The following is a 15,378-nucleotide window of genomic DNA, read 5'->3' as shown; positions in this document are numbered from 1 at the left end:
ATAAAGCACTGGTAAGACTCCACGTAATTTTTTTCTGTTCCCTTTACATCACAGGGGTACCTTTTATGCTTTGCTGAAAATAGAGTCTTGAGAGTAGTAAATGAAAATGTCCTTTAGGATAGAGTTGTAAGTATCCATGTCAAATTTTACTTTTCATACTTCAGTTCTTATCAGTGAAACAACTTTTGTGAGCATATGACCATTAAGAACAGATTGATTTCATGGCATAACAGGTGAGAAGTTCCTCTACACAGTCTGTTCATGCTGATGCGCCTGATGCTGCAGCTTCTCATGGACAGAAGTGGTAGGCTGAGTATCTTTTGCTTTTGGAGTTGCTGGGCAATGGTACAGGGAACATTGATTGCTAGCCTTCTGATGTCAAAGAAAGAGAAAGTTAGACCCTAGTGGGGAGAATTGTTGGTATTAAAGGTCACCTAGTACTCTTTGTTTTCTGGTAGTTAAATTTTTTATAAGATTGTCTCATGAGCATAAGGTATGGAATTAACAATCAACAGTAGAAATACATTTTGAATATCCTAAGCATATAAAATGAGATGGGTTTTAGCAATAAATATAAATAACATTTGATTATCATCATGTGGTACTGACAGGGAGAGCAAAGGTTTAGTGCTTTAGGTTTGTTGTTCAAAACCATTTCTACAGAAGAATAACATTACTAGCTCCTATAATGCTGCCAAGATGAGTTTAGTTAATCACTCATCTAATAATGGTCAAGTTAAGTGTGGACTTTTTTAAAAAAGAGAGTACAGTAAGTATAATCTTATTTATCTGGAACTATGTTGAAAAAGACTCTCTAACTTGTGGAATTGGGCTTCTCTGTTTTCTCTGGCTTCTTTATTATGTTGATCCCGTTCTTTTCTGGTATGTTTGTTTATGTGTGAATTCCCAGCAGTATAACTTGCACAATTGAAGTCCATTTAGATGACATCCCGTCAACACGAATGGTACTGTGACACCGTTAAGGGAAACGCTGTTTGTCTGGTATGGCTATCTCTGTAAGCTTTTCTTAAACATTAAAAAAAACACTTTTATTAATTGTTCTGGAGTCCTGTGAAGTAACTGGCACCAAAGTAGAGATACATATTCCCTCAGATAACCCAGGTGGTCTTTCTTTTTAAAGGAATTGGAGTTGAATTTACTTTTAGAGACTTACAGACTTTGAATGTCAACCTTTAAATTAAGTATCTAAAAAAATTAAAAAATGGGTGGCCCATAATCTTCACTGAAGGGAACTATCCATGATTCCTCACCACAATCATAGTGTCTTTATTGCTGTTTGTCTCTTTTCTTTTCTCCAAATTTATTTTTCATATGCTTAAAAAAACCTCATCATTTGATACTTTTGATATATTCCCCAACCTCTGCTATCTTTCCAGAGGTGGTACCTAGTTAAATATTGGGCCTTCCCCATTCTAGTTAACAAAATTGACTTCTAATCAATTGGAGCTTTTCCTGCTACTGTTGCGAAAGAAGAGTAGGCAAGTATCATTGTGCTGGTGGAGTTGAGGAGCAGATGAGGCTAATCCTGAAGGGATAAGTTGTCTGTTTTTTTGTGGTTTTTTTCCCAGTTAGGAGCAGTGATTCTATATATTACCAAGGGCAAAGATGAAGTAATCTCTCCTGTTAGACCATATGCTAATATAGTGCTGATAAGTAAGTGTGAAAACTGAAAGGGAAAAATACATTAATTGTATTCTTTCAATAAGGTATGCTATCCAAGATAATTATTTCATGACAGGTTTAGTTATAGTACTTGTTTTATCATGAAATAAAAGATGGTTTTAGGAGTCTTTTATTGGAAAGACAATTGTATCAAATTAGTACCAAATTAGATTTTTGTCTTTATAAAGGTGAGCAAACCCATGAAGCAGTTTTTAAATTGATATGTTCTAGTCCACAAATGAACGAATTCTGTTTGAGGGTTAAAGAAGCTATTATTTTGTCCTTTATGCTGACAGCTTCATTACAGATCGGCCTACTGTTGGCATTAAAAAAATGTTTGGCTCCTTATGATCTTTGTGCATGCAACTATAATATTAATGCAGCGCCGTAGCACTGTTCATTAAGAAATGACTCTAAATGAGGTTGAAGCGTGTAAATTTGGAAAGATACAGATGTTAAATGCAGTCGTTTCTCTTTGTATACAGCCGTATGGCTAATAATTTCCAAGTGGCTAAAGCTCTTGTTAGCAGGAGTGCTGGTGTGTTAAGAATGGCTCTATAAATAACTTTAAGAACTGAAGTTGAAGGTGCTTCTTTTAAAGACTACTGTTAACTAAACATTATTGCCAAACAGATGGAAAGCATTCACCAGCCTGATGTTTTTAGGTCTAATTATATTATCACCAGCCCTGTACGGCTCAGTTGAAGAGGTGTATCCAGAGGCCAATTTATAATCATTTAGCCAACACCTGTTTGGGAGAAATTGACAGTCAAAGGGCACATTTAAAAAAAATCACATATGTTCTTGTGTTTATTGCCTCAATGTGAACATTGTCTAGTTGCAGACAAACTTGATAGGAGAAGAAAGTAAATGTAAACAAAGCAGCCCTTCTCAGCCATGTTTATCGATCTTAATTTGGCCTTTTTATCTGATCCACTTCATGCTTCACGGCTATGTGAGACCAGCAAAGAGATATCACTCCTGATTTATGCAGGTACATTCTGTTCAGTCGATTAAGAAGTTTCTGGTAGAAAAAAGTTCTTTGCTTTGTGCAGCTTCCTTACCTTTTACCTAGTGAAACGTTTTCTATTTCACATAGAAGTATGTTATTTAAATTAGGATTGGAATCTGATGAATAGCTTAAAAGAGTCACAACTTGATGTGAAAACAGATGAGATCTAAGGAATACTGAATGTCTTCACAGACTCAGTAGATGTTTATTGAGCCTTCCTTTACAGAGGTGTGCCCCCTTTTGCACTCATGATATGTTAATTTAACTGTCAAGGTTCAAGTTCTTTGGATGTGCTTCCATGCCTACGAGGTTCAAGATGGGTGGTGAATATAGCTCCGAGGGAAATTATGGGCAAATAGGTCTACCCTCTCTGAAAATAGTTCAAACCTGATGATCCTACTAACTCTTTCATTTTAGTGTTTTTCCTTCTTCTGACATACTTCTCTTTGGAAAGACATGTATATGTTGCCTCCATTTTCCTATCACCCATTACTAACTCAGAGTGGTTGGCTTCTGTCCCCACCAGTTGACTGCATAATGTAGTATTGAAAGCTATCAGTGACTTCCTAACTGCCTTAGGCAGTAGTCCCTTCTTAGTCCTCATTCTTCATGGCTTGTCTTTGTTGTTTGGCATAGGTGATTACTCTTATTTTAAGCGTTCTCTTTTCCTGATGTCCGAACCACTATATTTTCTGGGGTTTTTGGTGTATTTCTCACTGTACTTTTGGTTGTTATTGTGTTATATACCCTCAGTATTCCAGCTATGTATACACAGACATAAATAGTATAGTTTAGCAGTTAAAGAGGAAGAGCCCTGGAGCCAGATTGCTGGGTTTAAATTTCACCTCCAGCACGTCTTAGCTTTGTGAGCATGGGCAGGTTAACAGTTTTATGTTTGTTTTCTCCTCTGTAATATTGGTTAATAAAAGTATACCTACCTTGGAACGTCCCTGGCTGTTCAGTGGTTAAGACTGCGCTTGCACTGCAAGGGGCGCGGGTTTGATTCCTGCTTGGGCAACTAAGATCCCACATGCCGTGTGGCGTGGCCAAAAAGGAAGAAAAAAAAGTATACCTACCTCATTGGATTGTTGAATGAATTATGTGATTTAATTCCTTAAACCCCATCACAGTACCTGCTATAAAGTGAGCATTCCATTGGGGTACTTCCTCATGTCTTTAGCTGTTATTTTTATGGAGATTGCTCAGTTACTGTACATCTTTAGTCCTGACTTATTTTCTAAGCTCCATTCCCAAATTGCTGTCTACCTTCCAAACTTTTACACCTAAATTCATTTGCATATGTTTATTGAACAATTACTGTGGGAGACGGATAGGTTATGTGTTGGAGGAAATACAATTTCTGCCCTGTATTAGCTTTCTATCGCTGCATTACAAATTACCACAAACTTCGCAGCTTGAAACAACTAAATTTATTATGTCAAAGTTCTTTGGATCAGAGGTCTGACATGGGTTGCACTGGGCTAAAATCAAGGTGCTGGCAGGGCTGCATTCCTTACTGGAGACTCTGGGAGAAAATCCACTTTCAAGCTCATTCAGGTTGTTGGCTGAATTCTTTTCTTTGTGGTTGTAGGACTGTGGTTGCTGGCTCTCAGCCAAGGGTTGGTCTTTGTTCCTAGAAGCTGCCTGCTCCTTCTCATGCTTACTGTGAGCTCCTAGAGGGCTCTTTCCAGTGCTTACATGTGGACCTCTGTATCCAGCAACAACACGTCCCTCTCATACTTCGAATCCCTCTGATTTCCCCTTCTGCCGTATCATTTTTGTACTGTCCAGTTCTGGACAGAGACAGTTCTCTAAGGGGTCATGTGATTTGATTAAGCCCAGTCAGATATCCAGGGTAATCTGTTTTAAGGTCTGTACCCTAATTACATCTGCAGAGTCCTTTTTGCTGGTAACATAACACATTCACAAGTTATGGAGATTAAGATATGAGTGTCTTTGGCGACTGTTATTCTGCTTACAACATGCTGATAAAAAGCTTGAAATCTGGTTGGGATATAGACAAGTGACCAAATAAAACCAAATTGAAGAGGCTGGTACCATATACAGTGGGAGAACAAAGGAAGAAAAGCGTCAGTAACATTTGAGCTGAATATGGAAAGATAAGGGGCTTTGTGTTTGATAAGGGGCTGGGTGAACATTTCAGGGAGAAGAAGCAATAATAGTGATAGCAATAATAGTAATAACTGGCTGTACCAAACAATTTTAAAGATTATCTCACTGAAATTCTCACAAATGGTAGATACTATTATTATCTACCGTTATAGCTTCTACAGATGAAGTTATAGTGTCTTCACATGTGGAGTAGGAATGGTAAAACTATCTTATTGGGTAATTGAAAGAATTAACAGTGATTACACATGACTAAAACATAGCACATATTAAACACTTAAAACATGGTAGGCGAAAGAGAGTAGAAGGTGGAGGAGAGAAATACTTAGGAGGTAGAATTGACTGGACTTGGTCACTGGTTATGAAGGTGGGGGGCAGGGGAGAATTCACGGAGACTTAGGGAGCTTTTTGATTTGGGGCGTTCCATGGGTGGTGGTATTATTCAATGTGGTAAGAGGTGAAGCGGAGTTTTGTTTTAGTTTTAGTGGGGACAGGGCTTTGGGAAGAGGAAGGGATGAGTTTAGGAGGTATCTGTGGGAATATTCAATTGAAATTAAATGGAGTTAAATAGTTTAGGTCAAGCACTCAGAAGAGGGGTCAAAGATGAAGTTGTCACTATTACTTCAAATTCATCAGGTCTTAAACGGGTTCCTCTTTGTAACTCCCGTTTCTTCTCACCATTCTTTTATTTATTTATTTATGTATTTATTTATGTATGTATTTATTTAACATCATTATTGAGGTATAATTGCTTTACATTGTTGTATTAGTTGCTGCTGTATAACAAAGTGAATCAGCTATATGTATACATATATCTCCATATCCCCTCCCTCTTGTGTCTCCCTCCCATCCTCCCTATCCCACCCCTCTAGGTGGTCACAAAGCACCTAGCTGATCTCCCTGTGCTGTGCGGCTGCTTCCCACTAGCTATCTATTTTACATTTGGTAGTGTATATATGTCCATGCCACTCTCTCACTTTGTCTCAGCTTCCCTTTCCCCCTCCCCATGTCCTCAAGTCCATTCTCTGCGTCTGCGTCTTTATTCCTGTCCTGACCCTAGGTTCTTCAGAACACTTTTTTTTTTTTTTTAGATTCTATATATATGTGTTAGCATATGGTATTTGTTTTTCTCTTTCTGACCATTCTTTTATTTTTCTAAGCTTAATATCTTCCTTTACCGTCGACTCCCAGCTCTCTGGAGGGGGTGGGGAAAAAAAGCCCTGTTTACAGTGTTTGCAGATTTCTGTGGTGTAAATTCTCCCGCCATGGCCCATTTCGGACTCTGGCTGCTTTTGTGCTGCAGCGGCGCAGTTGAATAGCTGCAACAGAGACCGTGTGGGCCTGCAAAACCTTAAATATTTACTACCTGCATCTTTCCTGGAAAAGTTTGCCAACCTCTGCTATAGTGTCTCCAAAATGATAAGATTAACATAATATAAATATTAAAATGTTTATAAAATATAAACTATAAATATAAATATTAATATGGTAGCATAATCCCCTATCTCTATTCACTCTTTTTTTCACCAGGATGGGTGCAGGGGGAGTGGATAGTTTGAGGGGGCAAAGTGTGAGATTATGAGGGGTCTTGAGGTCATTGTTTTGGATGTGTGCTTTTTCTCTGAATGAGAAGTGACATGATATAACTTATGTTTTTGAAAGAAAACCCTGCCTGCTATTTTGAGAATAGACCATAGGGCAGCAAAGATGGAAGGAGAGAAATCTGTTGGGACACCATTGTTATAATCCAGGTAAATCTTTGTTTCATTCAGGGTAATAGCTGTGGAAGTGGTGAGGTGAGTTCAGATTCTGGATACAATTTGAAGATAGAGCTGGCAGGATTTGCTGATGGGAAAAGAGGAGTTAAGGATGAGTCCAGGAGGGAGAAGTAGCACCAGAAGGGTGCCTTGGGTTAGAGCCTGGGTTATTGAGATCACATTGTAGCAAGTTGCTACATTATAGGTTTTAGGAAGAAAACTGAGACTTCAATTTCTGTAAAAAAAATTTTTTTTTAACTTTTTTTAAACCATATATGTTTCACGAGGAAAAGTTCTTTTTCTAAAATAATTCTTCCTTTTAAGAAATATATTTTAAAATAAATTTAGGAAAATGTAGTAGTGTTTCTAAAATATGGCATTTTTAGAAAGGAAACACACTTTTAGATAAGACTGTTTTAATCCTGTGATTTGGCGACTTAAAAAAAAAAATCTATTCAGAAATTAACAATTTTGGCAGAGTCAATTTCAGCACTTCCCCCAAACCTTTAAAGTATAGTTTCAAAAAGTTATGAGTTCATGTTTCATTGTATTGTAAAGAGATTATTACTCATGTCTTTTATGTAGGTTTTACTTGTAATGGACACAAGGACAGAACAGACATTCATTCTAAAAGTAAGTAGAATTTTTCTGTTTAATGAATTTAGAAATTTATTTTCAAACTATGCTTCTGAAAGAAAATATTTAATTTTTTTCTGGGTGTTTGAATGTTCTTTTATGTTTGCAGTGATCTGTATTTTACTTTGTGTCCTTCCATCACAGTGGATAAATACTCTATAGCATACATTTAAAAAGAGGCTTAGGTTATAGAGTATGGAGGAAATAATTTGGATAAGTTGAAGACTCATTTTATGCTGTTTAAATGTATAGTGTATAATTTAAGTACATCTCTAGTACATTTTGCATAGTATGTGAAGACCACACGCAATCATACCTTTGATTATGATTATAGTTCTTAAGAGCTGAAATTTTGCCTTAAAGTCTTTGTTGCAGGTATTTGGGAAAGTGTTATCTACAACCCTGGCCCTGTCTTTTTTCTAAATTCAATTTTGATTCTCTGTATTACTCAATTTGTAATTAAATGAATAAAGGAAGAAAACCCCCTCAATTTTGTAATTTCAAAATCATATTTGAAGTGGATTGTGATAGTACATATTCTAAAAGTATCCTAATTTAAGCATTTCCACAGCATCCAGAATTAATGAATTTCAGATTAGTTTTATATTTTTCTGATATTTTTTCTTTTACTTATCAGCATGGCAGTTGGTCACATTGACATATACTGAAATAAATTTATTTTTATGAGTATCCTTTATCACTGGCATTTTCTCAGATTTTTAAACCAGGATATGACAGCAGAAACTACACATACCTTGTTCCTTTGGAGAAAACTTAAAATGATCTTTGTACTTTTTTGGAATAGAATTTTAAAACTGCCCGTTTAATCTAGGATTGCCTTTTGTGTCTCAGGAATTTGAATTGATCTCACGATGTCTCCTGCTTTAAAGATATACATAAGTAAAATAAAACTTAAGAAAAGGTCACAGAGAAATAACTGTGTGTCATCCTGATGACTTAGTTTGAGAGCATCTCTAATAAAAACACTGACCCACGTAATTGATTTTAATGGCAGCTTTGTGGCATCTTCCGTTCTCTGGATTCACGCCAGATGCCATCAGCAGAGCCTCCAGGGACTGAGGGGCATAGAGCAGCAGATGAGTGGTTTCTCTGAAGCCCAGGGTAACTCGGATAGATTAGTTTGGTTGATAAACACAGAGCACAGCAGGCTCCAAAGGCAACGGAGGGTACAACTGACCTTTTTGTTCTCTGTCAGGGTCTAAGGAAAAGCAGTGAATACAGCAGGAACAGAAAGACCATCATCCCCCGCTGTGTGCCCAACATGGTGTGTCTGCACAAGTACATCATTTCTGAGGAGTCGGTATTTCTTGTGCTGCAGCATGCGGAAGGTTGGTTTGTAGTTTAAATTGTTTGTGGAGTGAAGAATGTCACCTGCTTAGCTTTTCAGTTTCTATAATGTCCTTCTTACTTCTGTCATTACTTGAGCGGATAAAACATAGGAAACACGTGTGAGAAATTGTTTCCTTATTCCTCTGCTCTCCCTCCCTAGTTGGAGTTGTGAGGGAGAATGAAAGCCCAGGCGAGAAGCAGATTTCATTTGAACTGTAGTAACATTCTTAGATATACTTAACTACTTACTCACTCCTAGGATTGGTCCAATATGGTGAGAACTTTAATGCGAATGTGTGCTAAGAGAACTAAGTTTTATTTTAGGGATTTCTCTTGTTTTCTGCTGAGAAGATACACTAATGTTAGATGACAAAATGAAGAGCATCCCCTGAAGAATTAATTAATTACCTCCTTTTTTAGAAGGCATAGGTATTTGCTTAACATTTGACATTACCTGTTATTCTGATCTGGGTTTTTACGCATACAGCCATTGGCATCACATATGGGTACAAAGCAAAGGCACAGTGCTCTGCCTTCAAACTGTGAAATTTCAGCTCTTAGTAAAGGGAACAGGTGGCAAAAAAATACTATATTTTGGTTTGTTTTTGCCCTTTAACACCTAAATTTAAATACATAGTCTTTTATGTAGAATGAACACAGCATATAAATATTAATCCACAAAATAAATATTGCCTTTTGGCTTTTGAGAGGTGTTCTTAAAATAGTAAAGAAAATTAAATTATTTTCCATATTTCATGAAGGTGTTGTTATTATTTTAACATTACTGAGAATAAAGAACTACTGTGCTTTAGTAACAGGCATAACATTTGAATTGAATGCATTTTCCCAGGAAAATGAGTCATTGCTTTGTGGAATGAGGTCTCGTATGATAACTAATGTAAGATTTTTGGCGGGGGCAATAAACTATTAATATTGTTTATTATGAAGTACAGCACAAGATAACTACAGATGGAGGGAAGACCTCCATATGTAGTATTTGATAGGAAATTCAGAAGGGGCTCCATGGTCTCTCAGGTATTAAGAGAGTTAATTGCGTGTGTGAATTGGATAACTAATTCACCTTTGTTCAGATATTATAGACAGCTTTTATCCGAGGATACCAGTGCATTACAGACATTATTGAATTAGAGGTCATGTCATCTGATAGCGAAATACAGCCACCTCTGGTGTGGAACAAAATAACTTGCGTAGTAATAATCCATAATAATTTAGAACAAGGTCAGTAGGATGAATGTAATTATAGTCAATATTCTATTACCCAGTGTGGATTACTCATGTTGGAGATTATCTGTGGCAAATTTTCAATCCTAGCGTACCTCTGCTATTTGCAGCTTCTTCTTCCTGTTTTTCCTTTTCCTTCTCCAAATACAATACTTCATTTTTTCTTGGGCCATCTTCTCACCTTCTCTTATACTTCCCAAAGCTGATATTTCAACTGATTTTACTTTGCTACTATAGAAAATGTTTATAATATGCTTTAAAGCCATAGACATGTGGCTTTCAAGTTTTCCACTGTTTTAGATTATCTTTACCAAGTCTCTTTCCTTTATTGTTGACCATGCCTGACTTTGAATGGTTACGTGACCATAGAATTTATCCTGTATTATTTAAACGTGGGGGGGTGGGCAGGAATATCTTTTGACTACTCATTTCAGGTGTTTATTGTTTAATTTTAAGATTTTATAATACAAATATATTGGATTATGGTGTAAATAGGGACTCTGGATTCATTAAATATTCAGCAAATTTATTGAGCGTGTACTATCTATTAGGCTTTCTTTTAGGTGAACAAAACAGGAAAAGAGTCTGACTTTTTGAAACTTAACATTCTTCTTGTGGAGAGTCAAACAGAAAAACAAAAGCGTGATAATATTGGCTAATAATAGGGACCATACTCATCTTTAACACAGAGAGCTCTAATCGAGAATGACTGGGGGACTACTTTAGACTAGTCAAGGAAGCCCGCTCTAAGAAGGTGACATTTAAGAGGAGTTCTGAATGACAAAAGAAACCGTTTGGATGTAAGGGGGAAACCCATTCTAGGTATAGGGATCAGTGTAAGAAATCGAAGGCAAAAAGAAACTTGCAATGTTTGATGAACAAGAAAGGAGACCATTCAGTTGGAGTCTGGTAGGTGAAGGCAGTGGTGGTAGATGAAGCTATTGGAGAAGCAGGCAGGAGCACGGTAAGGGCTTTGGCTTTCATTCAAGTGCATTGGGAGACCACTGGACATTTTAAGCAGTGACAATGTCTGATCTACATTTAAGAAAATCACTCTGACTGTTGTATGTGGAATGGATTATAGAAAGGCAAGAGGAGAAGCAATGAAGGGTAATAAAGTAGTCTGGGCAAGAGATGATGATGGCATGGCCTTCTGGGTTACTTGTGGAGTTGCTCTGAGGGTAGTCAGTGGGACCTGGGATGGATTTGAGGTTAGGGAGAGAAGAATCTAGGATAATTTCCTGGATTTGGCATGAGCAGTCAAGTGAACTGGCTGATGGACAGTGTGTTATCTTTTTACATGTCAGTGGTACTTTCTTTGTTACCTCTGTGAATTAGGAGGTTGTGCATATATCATAAAAACATCACTTTCATATACGTGAATAGCTATTACTGAAAAAGTAAACACTGAAGAATTGTTTTCTCCATAATATGAATCCTTGAATATTTATGATTTGGGCTTTAACTTCCCTTTGCTTAACAGAACTATTCATGATTCGCATGAGTCTCTTGGACTAATTTTCGTAGCATTTTTAATTCATTCATTTAGAAATATATGGAGTGCTCTCTGGGATACAGGCTTAGTTCTAACATGGCAGTGAGCAAAATAAAGACTCTGCCCACATGGAGCTTGCAGTATAGAGGCAGAACAGACAATAAGCAAATATATAAGTAAATATATGAGGGAATGCCAGAAGGGTGAGTTGGGGGTTGTTATTTTATATAGAGTGGTCACCTTATTAAGAAGGAGACATTTGGCCAATGGCCTGAGGGAAATGAGAGAGGGAGCAGATGTGGACATGGGAGGGAAGAGTATCTTGGCAAGAGGGAACAAGTACATAGGCCTGGAGGCAAGAGTGTATTTGCTGTACAAGAAACAGCAAGGTTAAGTGTGGCTGGAGCAGAATGGGAAGAGTGGTGGGAAATGGTATCAGAGAAGCAGGGAGGCAGGTGGGCAGATCCGGCATGGTCTTCTAGGCCACTTTAAGAACATAGTTTTTATTCTGAATGGATAGGAAGACCCTGGGGGATATTGAGCAGAGCAGTGACAAGGTAGGGATTACTCTGGTTGCTTGGTGGAAAATAGAATCTAGGAAGGCAAAGGCAAAAGCAGGGAGACCAGTTTGGAGGTTGTTGCAGCACTCCAGTTGAAATCGACGCTGGCTTCCACAAAGCATTAGTGGTGGAGGTGGTGAGAAAATGCTTATTAGATTCTGAATGCATTCTGAAGGTAGAACTGACATGATTCTGCCTTGTATGACGCCATGGTTTTGGGCTTAAATAACTGAAAGAATGGTTTCCATTTACTACGATGAGGAAAACTGTGGGAGGAGGAGATTTAGAGGGAAAAACCAGAGATTCAGTGTTGGACATGTGAGTTTGAGATGCTTATTAAATTTCCAGGTGGTGTCGAGTAGGCAGTTGGATATGCCAGACAGGATTTTAGGAGAGAGGTTTAAAATGTTTATTGTTCCTATTAATGGATTTCTTATTTTAACTCTGTTTGAAGAAGAAAAGGTGGGAGAAGCAAATGTATTCAGTCAATATGTGCTATATGTGTTATTAAAACTTTAAGTTCCTAAGATTAGGGATTATGATTCACTATATATATATATCCCAACATTTATAGGAATGCTTGGTACATAGAAGGTGCTCAGTGTATAATTGCTCAATACTGACTAAGAAAAGATGAATGACTAGGTTACAAGAAAGTGATTGGAAAAGCTTCCAAGCAAATGGGTGGGGGATGGGAAAGAGTTTCTCCTCAAGTTAAGAGGGGACCAAAGGGATGAAACGATTCTCTTTTTATTAACTAGTTTTAAAAAAAAATTATAAAACTAATATAGAAAGAAATTCATACTAGATGGAAGTATATAAAGTAGAAATAAAAATTCTTCCTCGTTATTCACTTTAATGCCCATTTCTATTCTCTAGAAATAGGGTGAACGTTTCCAGAAATTTCCTGTGTATATAAACATATACTTCTCCCCCATACCTGTCTGATTTTTTAAAAAAATATTTATTTATTTTCATTTATTTGGTTGCATGGGGTCTTAGCTGTGGCAGGCAGGCTCCTTAGTTGCAGCACGCAGGCTCCTTAGTAGCAGCTCCAGGGCTCCTTAGTTGCAGTTTGCCAGCTCCTTAGTTGCATTGCGTGGGCTCCTTAGTTGTGGCACATGAACCCTCAGCTACGGCACGCACATGGGATCTAGTTCCCTGACCAGGGATCGAACTGGCGCCCCCTGCATTGGGAGCGCGGAGTCCTATCCACTGTGCCACCAGGAAAGTCCCTGATTTTTAAAAACATAAATGGATTTTACATATTGTTCTGTAGCTTGCCTTTCCCCCCACCCTAACAGTGTACTTTGGACATCTTTCCTTATCAGTACATATAGGTGTCCACTGAGAGAGGCGGTATGGTATAGTGATTAAAAAGAAGGATCTTAGGGCTTCCCTGGTAGCGCAGTGGTTAAGAATCCACCTGCCAATGCAGGGGATATGGGTTCGAGCCCTGGTCCAGGAAGACGCCACATGCCGCGGAGTAACTAAACCCGTGCGCCACAACTACTGAAGCCCGCATGCCTAGAGCCCGTGCTCCGCAACAAGAGAAGCCACGGCAATGAGAAGCCCGCGCACCGCAACGAAGAGTAGCCCCTGCTCGCCACAGCTAGAGAAAGCCCGCGCACAGCAACAACGAAGACCCAATGCAGCCAAAAATAAATAAATAATTAAATAAAAATTAAGGGGAAAAAAAAGAAGGATCTTAGAGCCAGACTATGTTAGCTTGAAGGCTGGCTCACAATTTACTAGTTGTGTGACCTTGGGCAAATTATTTAGCCTTTCTGTACCTCTGTTTCCTTATTTGTAAAACAGGGATAATAAGAATTACATAATAATTATGTAATTAACTGTAATAATTACATAGGGTAGATGTGAGGGTAGACGTGAGGATTAAATAGTTGGTATATGTAAAGCAGTTATAATAGTGCCTAGTACATGGTAAACACTAAGTGTTTGCAATATTTCTGTTTGTTTAGTTTTGAATAGATACAAGGTATTTGGTTGTGCAGATTTACCATAATTGATTTAAGTAGTACCCTGTCTACTGTTGTTTAAATTGTTTCCAGTACTTGTCCCTATATATGTGCATTTTTGTTTTATTTTGTTTTGTTTTGAAAATTATTTGTCAGACAAATTTCTTGAAGTAGAATTGCTGGGTCAAAAGATGATTTTTGATCATGGGTCCATCAATATTTTATCATATGTATTAAATTTAAATTCCAGTTCTGGTCAAGTAAATTGAAAAGATTTTCTTTGTAATCCTGCAGAAAACCAATAGATGAAAATCTAAAGAGAGACAAAAAGAGTTTTTATTAAACCTTATGGATTGCTATTTTCATAGCTTAAAGTAGCTAATATATGCAATTTTATGTGCTTCAACAGGGCTTAGAAAAGTGTCATTTATATTCTTAGAGTATTAAAAATTATAAATATTTTAGATATTTTCTATTTATATTTTGTGATTTAGCAATAACAGGATTTTTTTAGGTTAATATTATTAATGTTACAATAATAATGTTGACATTTGTGTAAGTTTGTGTATTAGGCCTGATCTTAACTCTGTAGAAAGTAGAACTCAGCTTCTGTGGAAAGAAACTTCATGGGAATTATGTATTTTTGTAAGTTATGTGGTTTTCATGATTTTGTAATTGAAAAAAGTATATCACAGGACCAAATTTTTGTTTCTATAGCTCCACATTGAGCATTAAATCTAACTTGGCCCCCAAAAAGGAATGGAAAGAGCTAAAACAGTTTTTTTTCCTCTCTTGAAAATGCACAGTTTTTATACTTCACATTAGAGTACTTTTTTAGGCTAGTAACAAATTTCCATAAAGAAAATGCCAACAATTACATTAAAAAATTTTAATCTAATAATGAAAAGAATGGAATTAAATAAGATGCCATGTTTGATTAATCAAATTGGTAAACTTGCTAATATCCAATATAGGTAAGATGCTATGAAGATGGCACTAATACATGTTGCTTGTAGGAGTGGATTCTGGTACAGCTTTTCTATAAAGCAATTTAATGACACATATCAGAAGCATTAAAGATATTTATACTTCCTGACCTACTACTTTCATTTCTGGTATTGTGTCCTGATGAAATAATCAGAGGTGTTAAGTATTTGTAAGCTAAAGTATACATTATTTTAATTCTAATAGTAAAAGACTAGAAGAAACTTAGATGTTCAACAATAGAGGAACATTTAAACACACCATATCTATCTATCTTATGGATATGCTATATAGCCTTTCAAGTTCATATTCTCATGAAATTAGAAAATGTTTTTTTTTTTTTTTTTTAAATCACTCCACTCCACTTCAGTTTATTTATTTATTTATTTATTTATGGCTGTGTTGGGTCTTCGTTTCTGTGCGAGGGCTTTCTCTAGTTGCGGCAAGCGGGGGCCACTCTTCATCGCGGCGCGCAGGCCTTTCACTATCACGGCCTCTCTTGTTGCGGAGCACAGGCTCCAGACGCGCAGGCTCAGTAATTGTGGCTCAC

General features: G+C 37.1%; 1 protein-coding gene across 3 annotated transcripts in view; it reads left to right on the top strand.

The window, feature by feature from the left end:
• RPS6KC1 (ribosomal protein S6 kinase C1) overlaps positions 1-15,378 on the top strand; it is a 201,017-nt gene that overhangs the window by 152,626 nt on the left and 33,013 nt on the right. For all 3 annotated transcript variants that reach the window (XM_068541440.1, XM_068541439.1, XM_068541441.1), the window contains 2 exons: positions 7,168-7,215; positions 8,435-8,567. In XM_068541440.1, coding sequence (XP_068397541.1) covers positions 7,168-7,215; positions 8,435-8,567 — 181 coding nt within the window. The remainder of the gene's footprint in view (positions 1-7,167; positions 7,216-8,434; positions 8,568-15,378) is intronic.

Source organism: Eschrichtius robustus, chromosome 3, assembly GCF_028021215.1.
Source record: "Eschrichtius robustus isolate mEscRob2 chromosome 3, mEscRob2.pri, whole genome shotgun sequence".
Classification (NCBI taxonomy): Eukaryota; Metazoa; Chordata; class Mammalia; order Artiodactyla; family Eschrichtiidae; genus Eschrichtius; species Eschrichtius robustus.
Note: the sequence above shows the minus strand (reverse complement) of the source record. Positions and strands in the feature narration are given on the sequence as shown.